General features: G+C 37.3%; 1 protein-coding gene across 1 annotated transcript; it reads right to left on the bottom strand.

Annotated features, from left to right (window-relative positions):
• Nucleotides 1-5,357: 5,357 nt before the first annotated feature.
• On the bottom strand, nucleotides 5,358-6,901 carry polr2f (RNA polymerase II, I and III subunit F). The gene is made up of 5 exons (XM_041995255.1): nucleotides 6,741-6,901; nucleotides 6,502-6,571; nucleotides 6,271-6,401; nucleotides 5,880-5,951; nucleotides 5,358-5,752 (listed from the first exon to the last, which is right to left on the bottom strand). The coding sequence occupies exons 1-5, from the start codon at nucleotides 6,758-6,760 to the stop codon at nucleotides 5,662-5,664; spliced, it is 384 nt and encodes a 127-aa protein (XP_041851189.1). The 5' UTR covers nucleotides 6,761-6,901; the 3' UTR covers nucleotides 5,358-5,661.
• Between the last annotated feature and the right edge of the window lie 6,884 nt (nucleotides 6,902-13,785).

Here is a 13,785-nt window from a genome sequence, read left to right as displayed (position 1 = left end):
TATAGCACTTTCGAATCACAATTGCAACAAAAAGTATTTTACAGAGCAAATCAAAGCTTAAAAACCTGCATGGAAGAAAAATATTGATGCAAAAAAACAACATTTGTTTCATTCTAAAGTGTTTGCTTTGTTGATGATCTGATCATCAATAGGAATTAAATTAGGACCCATGATAATGAATAATAAAGCTTCTTAAACTGTGCAATGAAGGCATAATATAGAAGCAGTGTGTTGAAAACTAACTTCGCCCCATGATTCAATTACTTGCTGAACCAGCTTTAGCAGCAATAACCTCCATCCATCCATTTTCTATTCTGCTTATTCCAATTTAGGGTTACGGAAGCCTATCCCAGTAATTAGAGAGGCAGGGTACACCCTACTCAGGTCGCCAGTCTATTGCAGGGCCAACACAGAGAGACAAACAACCACTCACACTCCAATTGAGGAGAATTTAGAGTGACCAGTTAACCTAACATGCTTATCTTTGGACTGTGGGAGGAAGGCCAAGTACCCAGGAGAGAACATGCAAACGCTGGCCACATGCTCAAACCCCTCCAGCTGAGGCTCAAACCAGTGACCGTCCCTTTGTGAGGCCACAGTGCTACCCACCACACCACCATGCAGCCTCAGCAATAACCTGAAGTGATAATGTTCTACATGATATTTTCGGTTTCTCACATGATTGTGGAGGTATTTTGGATCATTCTTCTTTATAGTGTTGCTTCAGATCATTGAGGTTTGCAGGCATTTGTTTTTTCACAGTTCTTTTACGACCCCCTCTCCCACATTATTATAGTGAGATCTCAGTTTTCACAGGGTCATCATAACTCCTAAATTCTAAAGGTGTTGCATCTTCTGCCATGGTCTTTTAAGAGAAGAGGCTTTCTCCTGCAACAACACATAATTGTTCAGTCTTTTTCTAATTGTACTGACAAATTTAAAATTCAACATGCCAACTAAGGCCTGTAGAGCCTGAGATGTAGATTTTTTTTTTGTTTGTTTGTTTGTTTTTGCAGATTCTCTAAAATTATGTTGAATACTTGCCACTTGCCACTGTAGGTAATTATTTTCACTAGACATTGATGGACTCCAAATTGTTTGCGAATGACCTTACAACTCTTCTCAGATTGATGAACAGCATCAGCTACTTCAGATCATGGCGGATGTCTGTCATCATTGGCATTGTGTTACTACACATTTGACACTTCAGACCAGCAAATTACCCAAACATCTGATTTTAGAGTTGCTCACTCCTGATGATAATCAACTAATCAAGTGTATTTGATTAGTAGCACCTGGCTGCTACTTACTCTCTTAATTCCTATGTATGAAGTTAACATGTGGTAAAGGTGTACTTTGTTTTTCACATACTGCTGCTGCATTTTGGATTAGTATTTGTTAAAGAAGTGGTGTAATAACATCAAAGGTCAATGACGTTCTAATATGTCATTAAAAAACATGCTTCTTTTGGTATATAATTCCTTTACTAAAATAACTTATGTTTTTTTTTGGTTTGTTTGTTTTTGTTTTTTTTTTTTTGTAGCTATTTACATGTACTTGCTGTGAATCTACATACATGGCAGCTCCCATATTTGTGCCACCATTTTTACTACAGTGTCTCTGAATGGACAAACATTTATGTGTGTGAAGCGAGAACCCACTGGGGTTTACAAGTGCAGCACCAGCTGTGTATGATAGGTGCTAGAGCACCGTTTGGGATGAGTAATGCCTTAAAAGGCACATAGAAGAAGACAGTAAAAAAGGTACACAATTCTGAAGTAGTTACCTTTAGTGTAGTCACTGCTGCACCTAAGGCCACTTGATCCACTCACAGATGAAAAGGTGGTTTTTCCGAAAGAATTTTGGCCACTGATGGCCACCATCTGTCCACTGTGCTTGGCAGTTAGTCATTCCCATGCCCCCCTCCCCATGTCTAAATCTTACACACTGAACCTGCGTAATATGTAACATGCTGTAGGTTATATTTGCCAAATTTTTTAGAACTGCTGAAGGGTGTATGTTCTTTTCTCACATTCCTGGATAAAATCATTTTGTATATAAGAATAAAAAATTGAACATAACAGCCATGAAAGCGGATATCTAATTTAAAGTAAAAGGTTTGACTGAACAAATAATGAAAAAAATATCAAAGCAGGTGTTTTTCTCTTACACCCAGACTGACAACAGGTTCTACAGGACAAGAGCTTGATAACTCTGTGAAGCAAGAGCAGAGCTGCCCTCGGTTAAGAGTTCTTGTGGCGTGACATGAAGCTAGGCCACTGAGGGCTTTATGCATGAAAAGGACTTTGAAACTTAATTCTACATTTTGCAGGGAGTCAGTGTAAAAAGTACAACGTTGTGTGTTATCCACTCATTTAATTTTATGTCTCCAAGACAATCTAGTAACTTTACTAACTGGTTTGTTTCTGCAGTCTTCATATAGTTGGGAGTAATCAAGCAACGAAAATGCTTGTCATGTTCACTGATAATATTGCCTAAAGGGAAATGTGTATAAAGATAACGGGAGACCAGAACTGGTCCCAGCAGAACAACAATTCCAGTTTGTGTAGAGACACATTAATTATATGCAAACTGGAATCCACTACATAAATGTGACTAAAACAAGTCCAAAGCATCACTTCTAGTCCTTCTCTTTTGCAAGAGAGGAGATCACATCAGTAGTCTGATTATTCTTATTGGAAAGCCGAACTTATGTGAGGGATGGGCAGTGAGTAAGACAGTGGTGGTGCACTGTTACAACAGTAGCTGTAACAAAGTGCATAGTATGCGTGCCTGGATGCATATTTCAGGTTTCCTGTGTTGTGAATGTATGTGTGTATTTCAGCTTGTATGGCGGGTTAAGCCTGACTCCTAATTCCCTCTCTTTAATCGGCTGTACGATACTTTGGAAAGACAAAGAGGGCCATTGATGGGGATGTGGGGGAGGAGGGAAAGAGGGCAGTGAGCCTTTACTCGTAAGTGCCCGGCCTGTAGCTTCCCTGGGATACAAAGAGACCCTTACTCTCAGCACATCGACCCCACAACCCTCACTAAACACCCTCCTCTACTTGCCCCATACATAAACCCCTGCCCCCCCAAAAAAACAAACAAACAAACAAAAAAATCATAAACTGGCTCGTCAGATTGGAGCTGTAATGGGATTAAGAAGTTGTAAGAATTTCGAAAGATGTCAACAAAATTGTTTGAGTTTTGTAAATTATACGTCAAAGCAGGTGTCAGACCAGACAATATCTAAGAAATACTGTTTGTAGGCTTATCTTTGTTTTCTCACGTGTATACTGATCAAATTCTATGTAAGTCGAGCATCTTGTTCACCTTAATGTTAAAAGTAGCCGATGGAAGTGGAGCATTAACTTAAATTTTCACAGATTCAAATACATGCTAAATCGATTAGAAATAACCAAACATCGTTTGGTTAGGTCATTTGAGATCTCAGTATTGGTGAGAGGCATGTAAACAGGTTAAGAAGTAAACAGAAGGATAAGGATCAGGTGAAAGGAAACGAACATGACAAGAAGTGGAAAGTTCAAAGCAAAACCTCAGAGGATATTAGTTAACCCCTTAGATTTGGTTTGAGGCAACGGAATGGCCTTACACTGTTCAGTGCGGGTGAGTGTCACATGGGCTGCCCTTTCCATCCCATGAGAAGAGTGCAGCATCACCCTGAGGCTCAGTCTCCTCCAATCAAAAGAGCCTAGGATTAAAAAAGTTTTTTCCAGAAATGAGTGACCTGACTCTGACTTAATTTAAATATAGCGTCAGTACCAGGTGGCTCCCGCTTGATTACACACAGCTGACTCTTGGTTTTACTGTCTTCGGTTTTATTCTCAGATGCATTTTCATCTGGGGCTCAGTGTTTATATCTTGCAGTTTATAAAAAGGGACAAAAATTACATAAATCTATTCACCAGCATATCATCATAAAGCTTTTCCTGCCACAAAATGAGTAATCCTCTCTTTCTCACAAACTTGCAACCCCCTCCTGTTCCCAGCATGCATTGGCCATCTCCCTGCCTGCGCAACCCATTTCCCCTAAACAATACCAGGACTGTTCAGCTGCCTTGTATGCATGTCGTATGGAGAAGAGATTTACAATGTCATGGCAACTATACTTCTCCATCAGCTGCAGCATGCAGGCGTAAACATACTGCCCCTCCTAAACATGAAAAGAAAGCTATAAATATGTGCTCATCAAAACCAAGTGGTCAAACAGGAAAAAACACAACTATGGGAGTTAAATTTAGTTTAGGATGAAACTCTCAAGTATTGGGACTTTCCCACTCTTTCAACATTAATTTGAAGGATATTGGAAATGCGTGCATTCGCTCTGACACAAAATTTGTGGACACTGCTGACGAGAATGAACATAACAGGGTTGCTAGTGTCGCTACCATTGTTACAGTGGCCTACATCTGAACTGTATCATTGGAGGAAAAGGCTTGTTTACGACATTAGAAGAAGGCAAATAATCATCACCCAGAAGAAAACCAGCTTTCAAAATGCATATAAACATGCAAATCTAGCTCCTAGCTGAAATCAATATATATATGTATATATATATATATATATATAAGCTTTCAAAGATGCACAAATACACCCAGATGATACAGATGGGGGGGGTGAAATACTAAAATGTACACACATGCTACAGTTTCATGTACAGAACACAGAATAAGAAATTGGTAAAAGCAAAAAAAAAACAAAAAAAAGGAAAAAAAAAGCTACAAGCAAGCTAACAATTTGTATTCATTTTCAACATTTAAACAGTAATACATACATGTATATAATTACACATTTAAACCACTCAGTCCCACATTTTTCTGTTCCTTTAGTCAGAAATTTACAAATTTACTTATATTAAACCCAGACTTTCCAGTGTCATCTGAGAAAAACCAACATTCAAGTAATGTAAAATGTCTTCTGAGTGTTTTTGCAACCCTTTATTCTCAAACCATAGCTTGACAAAACTGTGCATTTAAATTGTGAAATTGTTTCAAGTGGAAACAGAAAAAATCATAGCTAACAATTCCTACACCAAAGCTGGATTAGCAATACAGAGCAGTAGATGGGTAGTTATTCTGAAGGAAACACTTACTGAACATTAGTAAAGGCAAATCTGTATGAATGATGCACTCTAAGCTTTCTAGTCAGTTAACAAGAGGCTTTTGAACTGTGTTGCAGTTTTTACTCTATTATTTTTCAGCTTGTTAACAGACAAATTATACTATCATATAACTGTGGCACAGATACTTTGAGTGTAATTTCATGCTCATTGCAAACCTGTTTGACAGTTTATAGGTAGACTAATAAAAATTTGAGACATTAAAAACACCAACTTGTACAAAAGAGTTTATTAATAAGAATAAAAGTTATTTTACACTAATCACTAATTTTCACAAACAAAAATGGGAATACTTACAACATAGGTGTATGTTATTTAAATAAAAAGAATCTGTCTAAGCTACATTTCCCTCTAGCTGCTCGTATGGATAGTGTAGTTTTAAAATGAGTAAAATTTATGGTACTCAGTATCATCTGAAATCTGACAAGCTCACAAGTGATAAATGTAATACAGTGCTACTTAAATGTTTCATGAGTAAACCCACAGACGGTTATGTCAGTAGAGACTGGAGGGGTTGATTAATCAGTGATAATGAGCTCATCACAGCCCCAATCCTCATAACTTCCATCAGGAAGGTACCTCCGGATGATGATAGGAATCTTTCTGCTCCTATTGGCAAACATAAATACATTGACAGTAAAACACAATTGTGTTGATTTGTTCCTCAAATAATGATCAAACAACAAAGACCACATAAATCTATAAAGCAGCAATAACAACTAACATAATGACTTACTTAAGTTCTTTCATTGCTATCTGCAGTGGATCTGTTTCTCCCTCCAACTCCACCATCACGGGAGCACACATACTGTTGGAAAAATAAACAAATATAAATAAAAGCTATAAAGATGTTTCACAGTGAGTTCAGCCAATATGTACTATGAATCCATACATGTTTATATTAGGTAAAACTAATTGTTTCTTAAACTCTACTATGATAAGCTTGGATTTAAGATGAACGAGTCAAATGGCATCTAAAAAAATTACCAAAAAAGGATGATTAAATGTACTTTAAGAGATGGTGTTTTCAGTAACTCACTGAACATAAAGTTAAAGACATATGTATAAAAGAGGGCTAAATGAGCCAGAAGTTACACTATCATGTTCATCCACGTGTAAACACTCACGCTATCTGGAGAGCTCGCGTCCCCAACACTCTGGCTCTCTCATATTTGGTCATGTACGGTGTCGTGATCCTCTTCTGGTTTGCTTGCTGACCCTCTCCTGCAGGTAAGATCTGCACATTCTCCTGATCATCCTAAACCAGGGCAAAACACGAAGGGTTTTTACCAAAGGATGAGATTAGCTTAAAAAGTAGCTAAATGTAATCTCTATGTCATCTGCAAAGCAAAACGTACATCTTCCACGTTTTCAAGATCATCTAATCCTTCATCCTCCTCGGCGTCATCAAAATCTCCATCGTCGAAACTGCACATTTAAAACAAACTTGTCATCAAAGATCAGAGATGCTGTTTAATATACTGAACAGACATGCCTGCTAACTGGCTAAACGCTAGTTAGCGCCAACAGTAGCTCATGTTGGCTTTTTGAGAGCAAGCAGCCTAATAAAGCCTTTCAGCACTGTATCAATACTTACTTGTCTTCGTTGTCAGACATGTCTTTATTTCAAGATTGTGTATTTCCTGAGTAAATCCTTATAACTGAATAGTTTTCAGCTGCACTATCTGTTGTCAACATGTACCTACACGAGCTCTTCGTACTCTACATTTCCGGTACTTTGGTACGTTGGAAAATTTTCCGGGTATTGAATTGGAGTCCTCAGCTATCGTTCCGTCTCCGCTTTCTTCCTACTTCTTCTTCATTTAAGGATTTTAAGATAGCCTGAATCCGAAGCGTTCCTTTACTGCCACCTTCTGGCGTTAGTTAACTTCTACTCAGTCTGTCGTGCTAGCATCTCGCACAAAAACGGTGTTTTTTCCCTCGCGCTCCAGCCACCCACACAGGTATCTTCCATAATCTCTCTAGGTTCCCCACCTCTGTGACAGCAGGTAATTAACTATACGGCTCTTTAACATCGGTTCGTTTTTTTAATCTGTTTGTATCTCCTTCACCTTTTGTTTCACACACGCGTTCGGGTTGAGTAGTTCTGGTTCAGTTTTCTGGTGTGGTCCTCAGGTTCCGGGTCGTTCCTGTTTGACAGACTAACAGTAGCTGATAATTACAAAAGAAGTACAAGTACGTCTTTCAGGTGTTTAATTTAATAAACCATCCTTTTTAGAAAACATGAGAAGTAATCTGACAAAATAAGTCAAGTTTAAATCTTTCCTCTAACGACATACTTTATTTCATTTATTTTTATTTAGGTTATTTATTTTCCATTCCATTTTTCAGTAATATTACATAAAAACATTTGATCTAATTTCCTTTCATTTATAAAACTGTATAAATGAGCTTAATTTTATATATACATTTTTTCAAATATATTTTTAGATTTATTTCTATTTATTTACATATTTATTTATTTTACCCATTTACACATCTACGCTTCACTTTTAGGGGATATTCTTGGAAAACATTGTGATTCTAGAGTTTTCTTAGGATCTTGCCTCAAGGAGCAGCTCTGTGCTGAGAATCTTTAGGAATACGGCCCCATGTGTAAATAATTACTCATGTAGAATTTTTTATTAATTTTTTTTATGTCAGTTGGTTTCTAATAAATTGATTTGCGGAATATGGGAAGTTTCTATAATTTTTACTGCTGTCAACTCTGTGACCTTACAACCAATTAATTTTGTCCATACACTCCCTCTACTAGTTGCTTTCATGATGGAAGTTGTGAAAACAGCACAGATTTCTGAAGACGTGCAAAAATAAGCCTAAAAAAGGCTAAACATGTGAGGCAGTCATGATGGACATGTTTACACATAATCTATTCTCTGCCTAATTCCTTGATCATGAACATTATGCTTCCAAAATGTTTTTAAGTCTACCTCCTGTAAGTGTTTGTCAGTGGGAAAGTAAAAAAAAATCACTATGGTCATTACTTTGCAGCACATGTTCACTGTAGATTGACGTCTAAACAAAGTGCCTTAACTGCACAGTGTTGCCTTGAGGCAACGAGCAAAAAAAGAATTTTAAAATACAAGTAATAAAAAAATAAGTTTTAAAATGGTCAAAAACAATTCTTTACATGTTCATGCACATGAACATATTTTTTTTATTTAAATCTACCACAAGTATAAACAGGGCTGCCAACTTTTTAATAATCCTTGGAGTGAGATTTGGTGGAACCAACCAAAATTTTGTTGCATACACGGCAGCAAGGTATAAGACTCATTTTGACTCATTTTGTCCAGGTTTAATCATAAAATACGTCACTCAGGAGTAACAAAATATTTAAAAAATGTATATAAATAGGTCTTCAAAGTACCAACAGAAACTTCAAAATAAAACAGGAACCAACTCAACAACAAAAATGAAGGGATAATAAGACAAGACAGAGGGAATTTCACAATAATAATAATTTCACAAGATCTGTGTGCCTTGTCGGACTGGCTTTTGGCTTTTTGGGGGGCCTTAATTATCAACTGATGGTGGTGAGAAAGTATGAAAGTGAATACAGCACGGGAAAATAAGATAACAAGATTATCTTAACCTGCTTATATCAGAACATACAATAGAATGAACATTAATGTCAGTGTTACTGAGATCATTTTGACAGCAGCTTTAATACAAAACATGACTCAGCAACATTTACTGGAGAATAAATTTCAACATAATTATTTAAACATATTTGTTGGAGCAAATTTCCAAAAATCACTTATGATAATGTTTTTCTGTAAATGTAGATAACAAACTGGATGCTCTCTCTCCTCTTCAGTCTGCAGGACACGTCGTCCATGCTCTCCAGAAACTAGTTCACATGTTCATCCAGGTTTCCACTTTGCCTCAGAGCATTTTAAATGAGCTTTGGTCCAGAGAAGACGGCACTGGTTCTGGATCTCCTGTTCACATCTGTCTTATTCTTTGCACAATGGAGCTTTAACCTGCATTTGTGGATTTCAGGGTGAACTGTGTTCACAGACAGGGATTTCTGGAAGTCTTCCTGAGTCCATGCAGTGGTTTCCAGTAGAGAATCATGTCTGATTTTAATGCAGAAGATCACCAGCATCCAGCTTTGTTCCATGCACACAGAGATTCCTCCTGATTCTCTGAATCTTCTGATAATATTCTACACTGTAGATGTTGAGATCTACACACCAAACTGCTCCAATTTCTACAACACAGTGCTCTGCAGCATTTACATGAACTTTACTTATATTATTTATATTAAAAATGTGTATTTACAGCCAAAAATAACTCAAAAGACAAAAAGATAATTTATTTATTTCAAACAATATTTTCTATGAACATTTAGGAATTGTGGTTAACTTAATGAATTTATTGTTTTCTATTTATCACTTTTCTGGGTATTGATGCTCTTCTGTTGATGATGTGCTAATTGTTTCTGTTTCTGATCTGTGGCCAACGTGTCCTGAATGGGTTTGAATTCTGCTTGTGGGCTTGTTATTGTTTTTTAGATTTTTATCTTTTTATGGAGAGACTGCAAACAAAAATGTCCATCAGGGATAAATAAGTTGTTTGAATTGAATTATATAGAAGCAGACATCCAATTCCTCCTGATACAATACATTTCTTTAAATGAAATTAATGTATATTCACTTTAACTTTATATTATCCACATTTTATGGTGTTGTCAGAATTATGGTTGTGCAAAAAGTGTCCACCAGGGGGCAGAAGACACTTTATCAGATTGTATTTAACAAAGTTTTGAGCAAAGAAAGTTTTTACTGTATGGTGATTAGGCAGGTCTCAGAAACTGTATCAGGTATGATAAATAATATATTGAATCAGTTTCTAAGTAAACTGTGATTTTGAATATTGACCCAATTTGATGATTAAATCTGACGTCTTCTCAGATCCAGTAATTAAAGAATGATTCTGCTCACAGACACCTCTCACCTCCAAATGATTGAAACAACATCTCATCTTGTTTCACGAAACTTTACAACACAAAGACAGCACCAGTGTGAGACTAAACCAAAACCCACATCCGAATTAAGAGAAGAGCCTTCAGAGCAAAATATAGGGAGTCATATATAGGGAAGGAGGACCCCCAGCTCTGTCTGTCAGCTCTGCAGGTTTTAAACGTGTACAGGTCCATTTACAGCTCCATGGTCCGAGACGGTTCTGGTGTCAGAGACATGCTCGTCTTTTAAGATTTCTACTTTAAAACCTGTTCTTAATATTCTGAAGGTCATGTGGCTGAACTGGAAACTACATTTACTAAACCAGCCTGTTATCTATTTATCATCAGGATTTATTATTCATTTATTTATGTTCTTTAAAAAAAATTTTATCTCTGAACCACGATCCTATCGATGTGGAACATGATACCCTTTCTAGGTAGCTCAAAGAGTGGAAGCTTAGTAGCATCAATCTTCCAGAATGAAAACATGAAAATAAAATGGCCTTGGATTCACCTCTTTCAGTCTGTGAACTCCATGAAGCTCTCCAGCATGTGCCCAACAATAAAGCCCCATGTCCAGATGGTCCAGGTCCAGATGGTTATACAGCGAAATTCTACAAAGACTTCTGGACAACGCTGGCACCCACTTTCTACAATATGATATTAGAAATAAAGGAAAAACAAAAAATACCTTTTCAATGCCCCATCAAGTGAATAAATTTGTACATCTCCAGTTAATTCCCATAGAAAGTTTCCAACTTTGAAAATTCCCAGAATTTTGTAACCCTAATCTTAGATAACCTGGTAATGAAAGGTTTACCTACTTTTGGAAAGGAATCAGTCTGACCCAAATACAGCTTTATTCTTAAAAGACAAAAATCACAATGAATATGTGATTTCATTAATAGATGCATTCTGCCTCTGGGTTCAAACTAAATACATTTAAATGTGAAATTTTGTACCAAACAAATCTTAAATCTTTATATGATATTACTGTGAAAAGTGTGTTAAATGTCTTGGCATCCATGTCTGCATGAACGTTACAGAGCCCCAACAACTTCATTTCTCCTCCAGAAGGAAAAAAAACTAACACTACAATGAACTTATAGCTTCATTATAAAAAGTCCTTTAGACTAAAGCTGAAGGAGTTTACAGATTCATGCAGAAAATCAGTTTTAGGTTGGATGTTCGCTCCAGGGCAACCAGCCTCTGTGTTAGGAACAATCAAGGAATGACCGGTTTTCTGTAAAATGGAAATCCTCAAACGTAAAACAAACACATTTTTAATAAACTCTCTAAGGAAAATTCATGCCGTCAAGCCAATCATTCTTTAGGATCAAAGGACAGTTGACGTGTAGAAGGTGTATATCCGAGGAACATTCTATCAGAGCTTATTTGTCTGTGAACAAATTCAGCAAAACGAAAAACCAAGCGTGAAAAACAACTCTTCAGAGAAAATGACAGTATTCATTCCTACTAAATACAGCATTTTGTCATTTAAAGATGGTGAAAAGCCTGGAAAGGCTGCTCGCATCCAGACAGAACATACAAGTTCATCATCAGACGTCATTTCGTCATTTAAAGATGGTAAAAAGCCTAAAAAGGCTGTTGGCATCCAGACAGAACATACAGGTTCATCATCAGACGTCATTTCGTCATTTAAAGATGGTAAAAAGCCTAAAAAGGCTGTTGGCATCCAGACAGAACATACAAGTTCATCATCAGACGTCATTTCGTCATTTAAAGATGGTAAAAAGCCTGGAAAGGCTGTTCGCATCCAGACAGAACATACAGGTTCATCATGAGACACCATTTTGTCATTTAAAGAAAGTAAAAAGCCTGGAAAGGCTGCTCGCATCCAGACAGAACATACAGGTTCATCATCAGACGTCATTTCGTCATTTATAGATGGTGAAAAGCCTGGAAAGGCTGTTCGCATCCAGACAGAACATACAGGTTCATCATCAGATGTCATTTCGTAATTTATAGATGATGAAAAGCCTGGAAAGGCTGTTCGCATCCAGACAGAACATACAGGTTCATCATCAGATGTCATTTCGTAATTTATAGATGGTGAAAAGCCTGGAAAGGCTGTTCGCATCCAGACAGAACATACAGGTTCATCATCAGACGTCATTTCGTCATTTATAGATGGTGAAAAGCCTGGAAAGGCTGTTGGCATCCAGACAGAACACACAGGTTCATCATCAGACGTCATTTCGTCATTTATAGATGGTGAAAAGCCTGGAAAGGCTGTTCGCATCCAGACAGAACATACAGGTTCATCATCAGACGTCATTTCGTCATTTATAGATGGTGAAAAGCCTGGAAAGGCTGTTTGCATCCAGACAGAACATACAGGTTCATCATCAGACGTCATTTCGTCATTTAAAGATGGTAAAAAGCCTGGAAAGGCTGTTGGCATCCAGACAGAACACACAGGTTCATCATCAGACGTCATTTCGTCATTTATAGATGGTGAAAAGCCTGGAAAGGCTGTTCGCATCCAGACAGAACATACAGGTTCATCATCAGACGTCATTTCGTCATTTATAGATGGTGAAAAGCCTGGAAAGGCTGTTTGCATCCAGACAGAACATACAGGTTCATCATCAGACGTCATTTCGTCATTTATAGATGATGAAAAGCCTGGAAAGGCTGTTCGCATCCAGACAGAACATACAGGTTCATCATCAGACGTCATTTCGTCATTTATAGATGATGAAAAGCCTGGAAAGGCTGTTTGCATCCAGACAGAACATACAGGTTCATCATCAGACGTCATTTCGTCATTTATAGATGATGAAAAGCCTGGAAAGGCTGTTCGCATCCAGGCAGATACTGTTTCAAACAGAGAAAATGACAACAGCTGTTCTCTGTCAGGAATCTATTCTCACATACAACTCAGACAATTTATTCTCTTTTGTGAACATTGATCTATCATATTGTGCTGAAATGAATTGCAACGAAATGTTTTTCAAGCCGATTGGCATTTTTTTTCAAGGATATTTGAGTGCTTTACATGCTGTACAGCAAATAGATGAAAGACACAATGCTTTCTCCCACCAAACAGCTGACCCACGACTAAAACTTTGCATCGCATTGCAGGCACCTCTGCAGCTGCAAAACAAATATTTTTTTTATATTAGGATCCCTTACAATCCTCAGATCCCTAATTAATCACCAAAGCTCAATATCCAATACAGACAGATATCCACACACAGCTGTAAGCTACCAGACCAGGATTTCTCTCACTGGCTCTCATCAAAAGACTTGATACAACAATCACAGCATGACTCCATCATTCATCTCACAAGATCATGTTAATCACCATTGTGTCATTTTGTCAGCAAATAATCTAGATGCCAGTTTACCATAAATATAATTTGTTGACAACCATAATTCTGACAGTGAAAATAAGAAGAGGTCAACAGCAGCTTCACCTGATGGGATTCTACTAACATTAGAAAAGGAAAAAGTCGACTCCAGCCAACAAGCACAAAACGCAGCGATCCCTTGACTATCGACAGTGTCAAAAGCAGTTTAATAGTAAGAGCAACATGTAAATACTGCAGCGTTGCACTGTTAACAGAAATGTAACCCAGCTTAAGCAAGTTTCACCAGAAAATCTATACTTAGTATATCTTTAAAA

This window comes from Melanotaenia boesemani, chromosome 2 (genome assembly GCF_017639745.1).
Source record: "Melanotaenia boesemani isolate fMelBoe1 chromosome 2, fMelBoe1.pri, whole genome shotgun sequence".
Classification (NCBI taxonomy): Eukaryota; Metazoa; Chordata; class Actinopteri; order Atheriniformes; family Melanotaeniidae; genus Melanotaenia; species Melanotaenia boesemani.
Note: the sequence above shows the minus strand (reverse complement) of the source record. Positions and strands in the feature narration are given on the sequence as shown.

Excerpts from the sequence above, each read along its gene's own strand:
- polr2f (XM_041995255.1), bottom strand. The coding sequence starts at position 6,760 with ATGTCTGACAACGAAGACAA. Across the intron at positions 6,572-6,740 it reads ATGTCTGACAACGAAGACAA|TTTCGACGATGGAGATTTTG; the intron begins GTAAGTATTGAT and ends TTAAATGTGCAG. Across the intron at positions 5,753-5,879 it reads ATAGCAATGAAAGAACTTAA|GAGCAGAAAGATTCCTATCA; the intron begins GTAAGTCATTAT and ends GTTTGCCAATAG.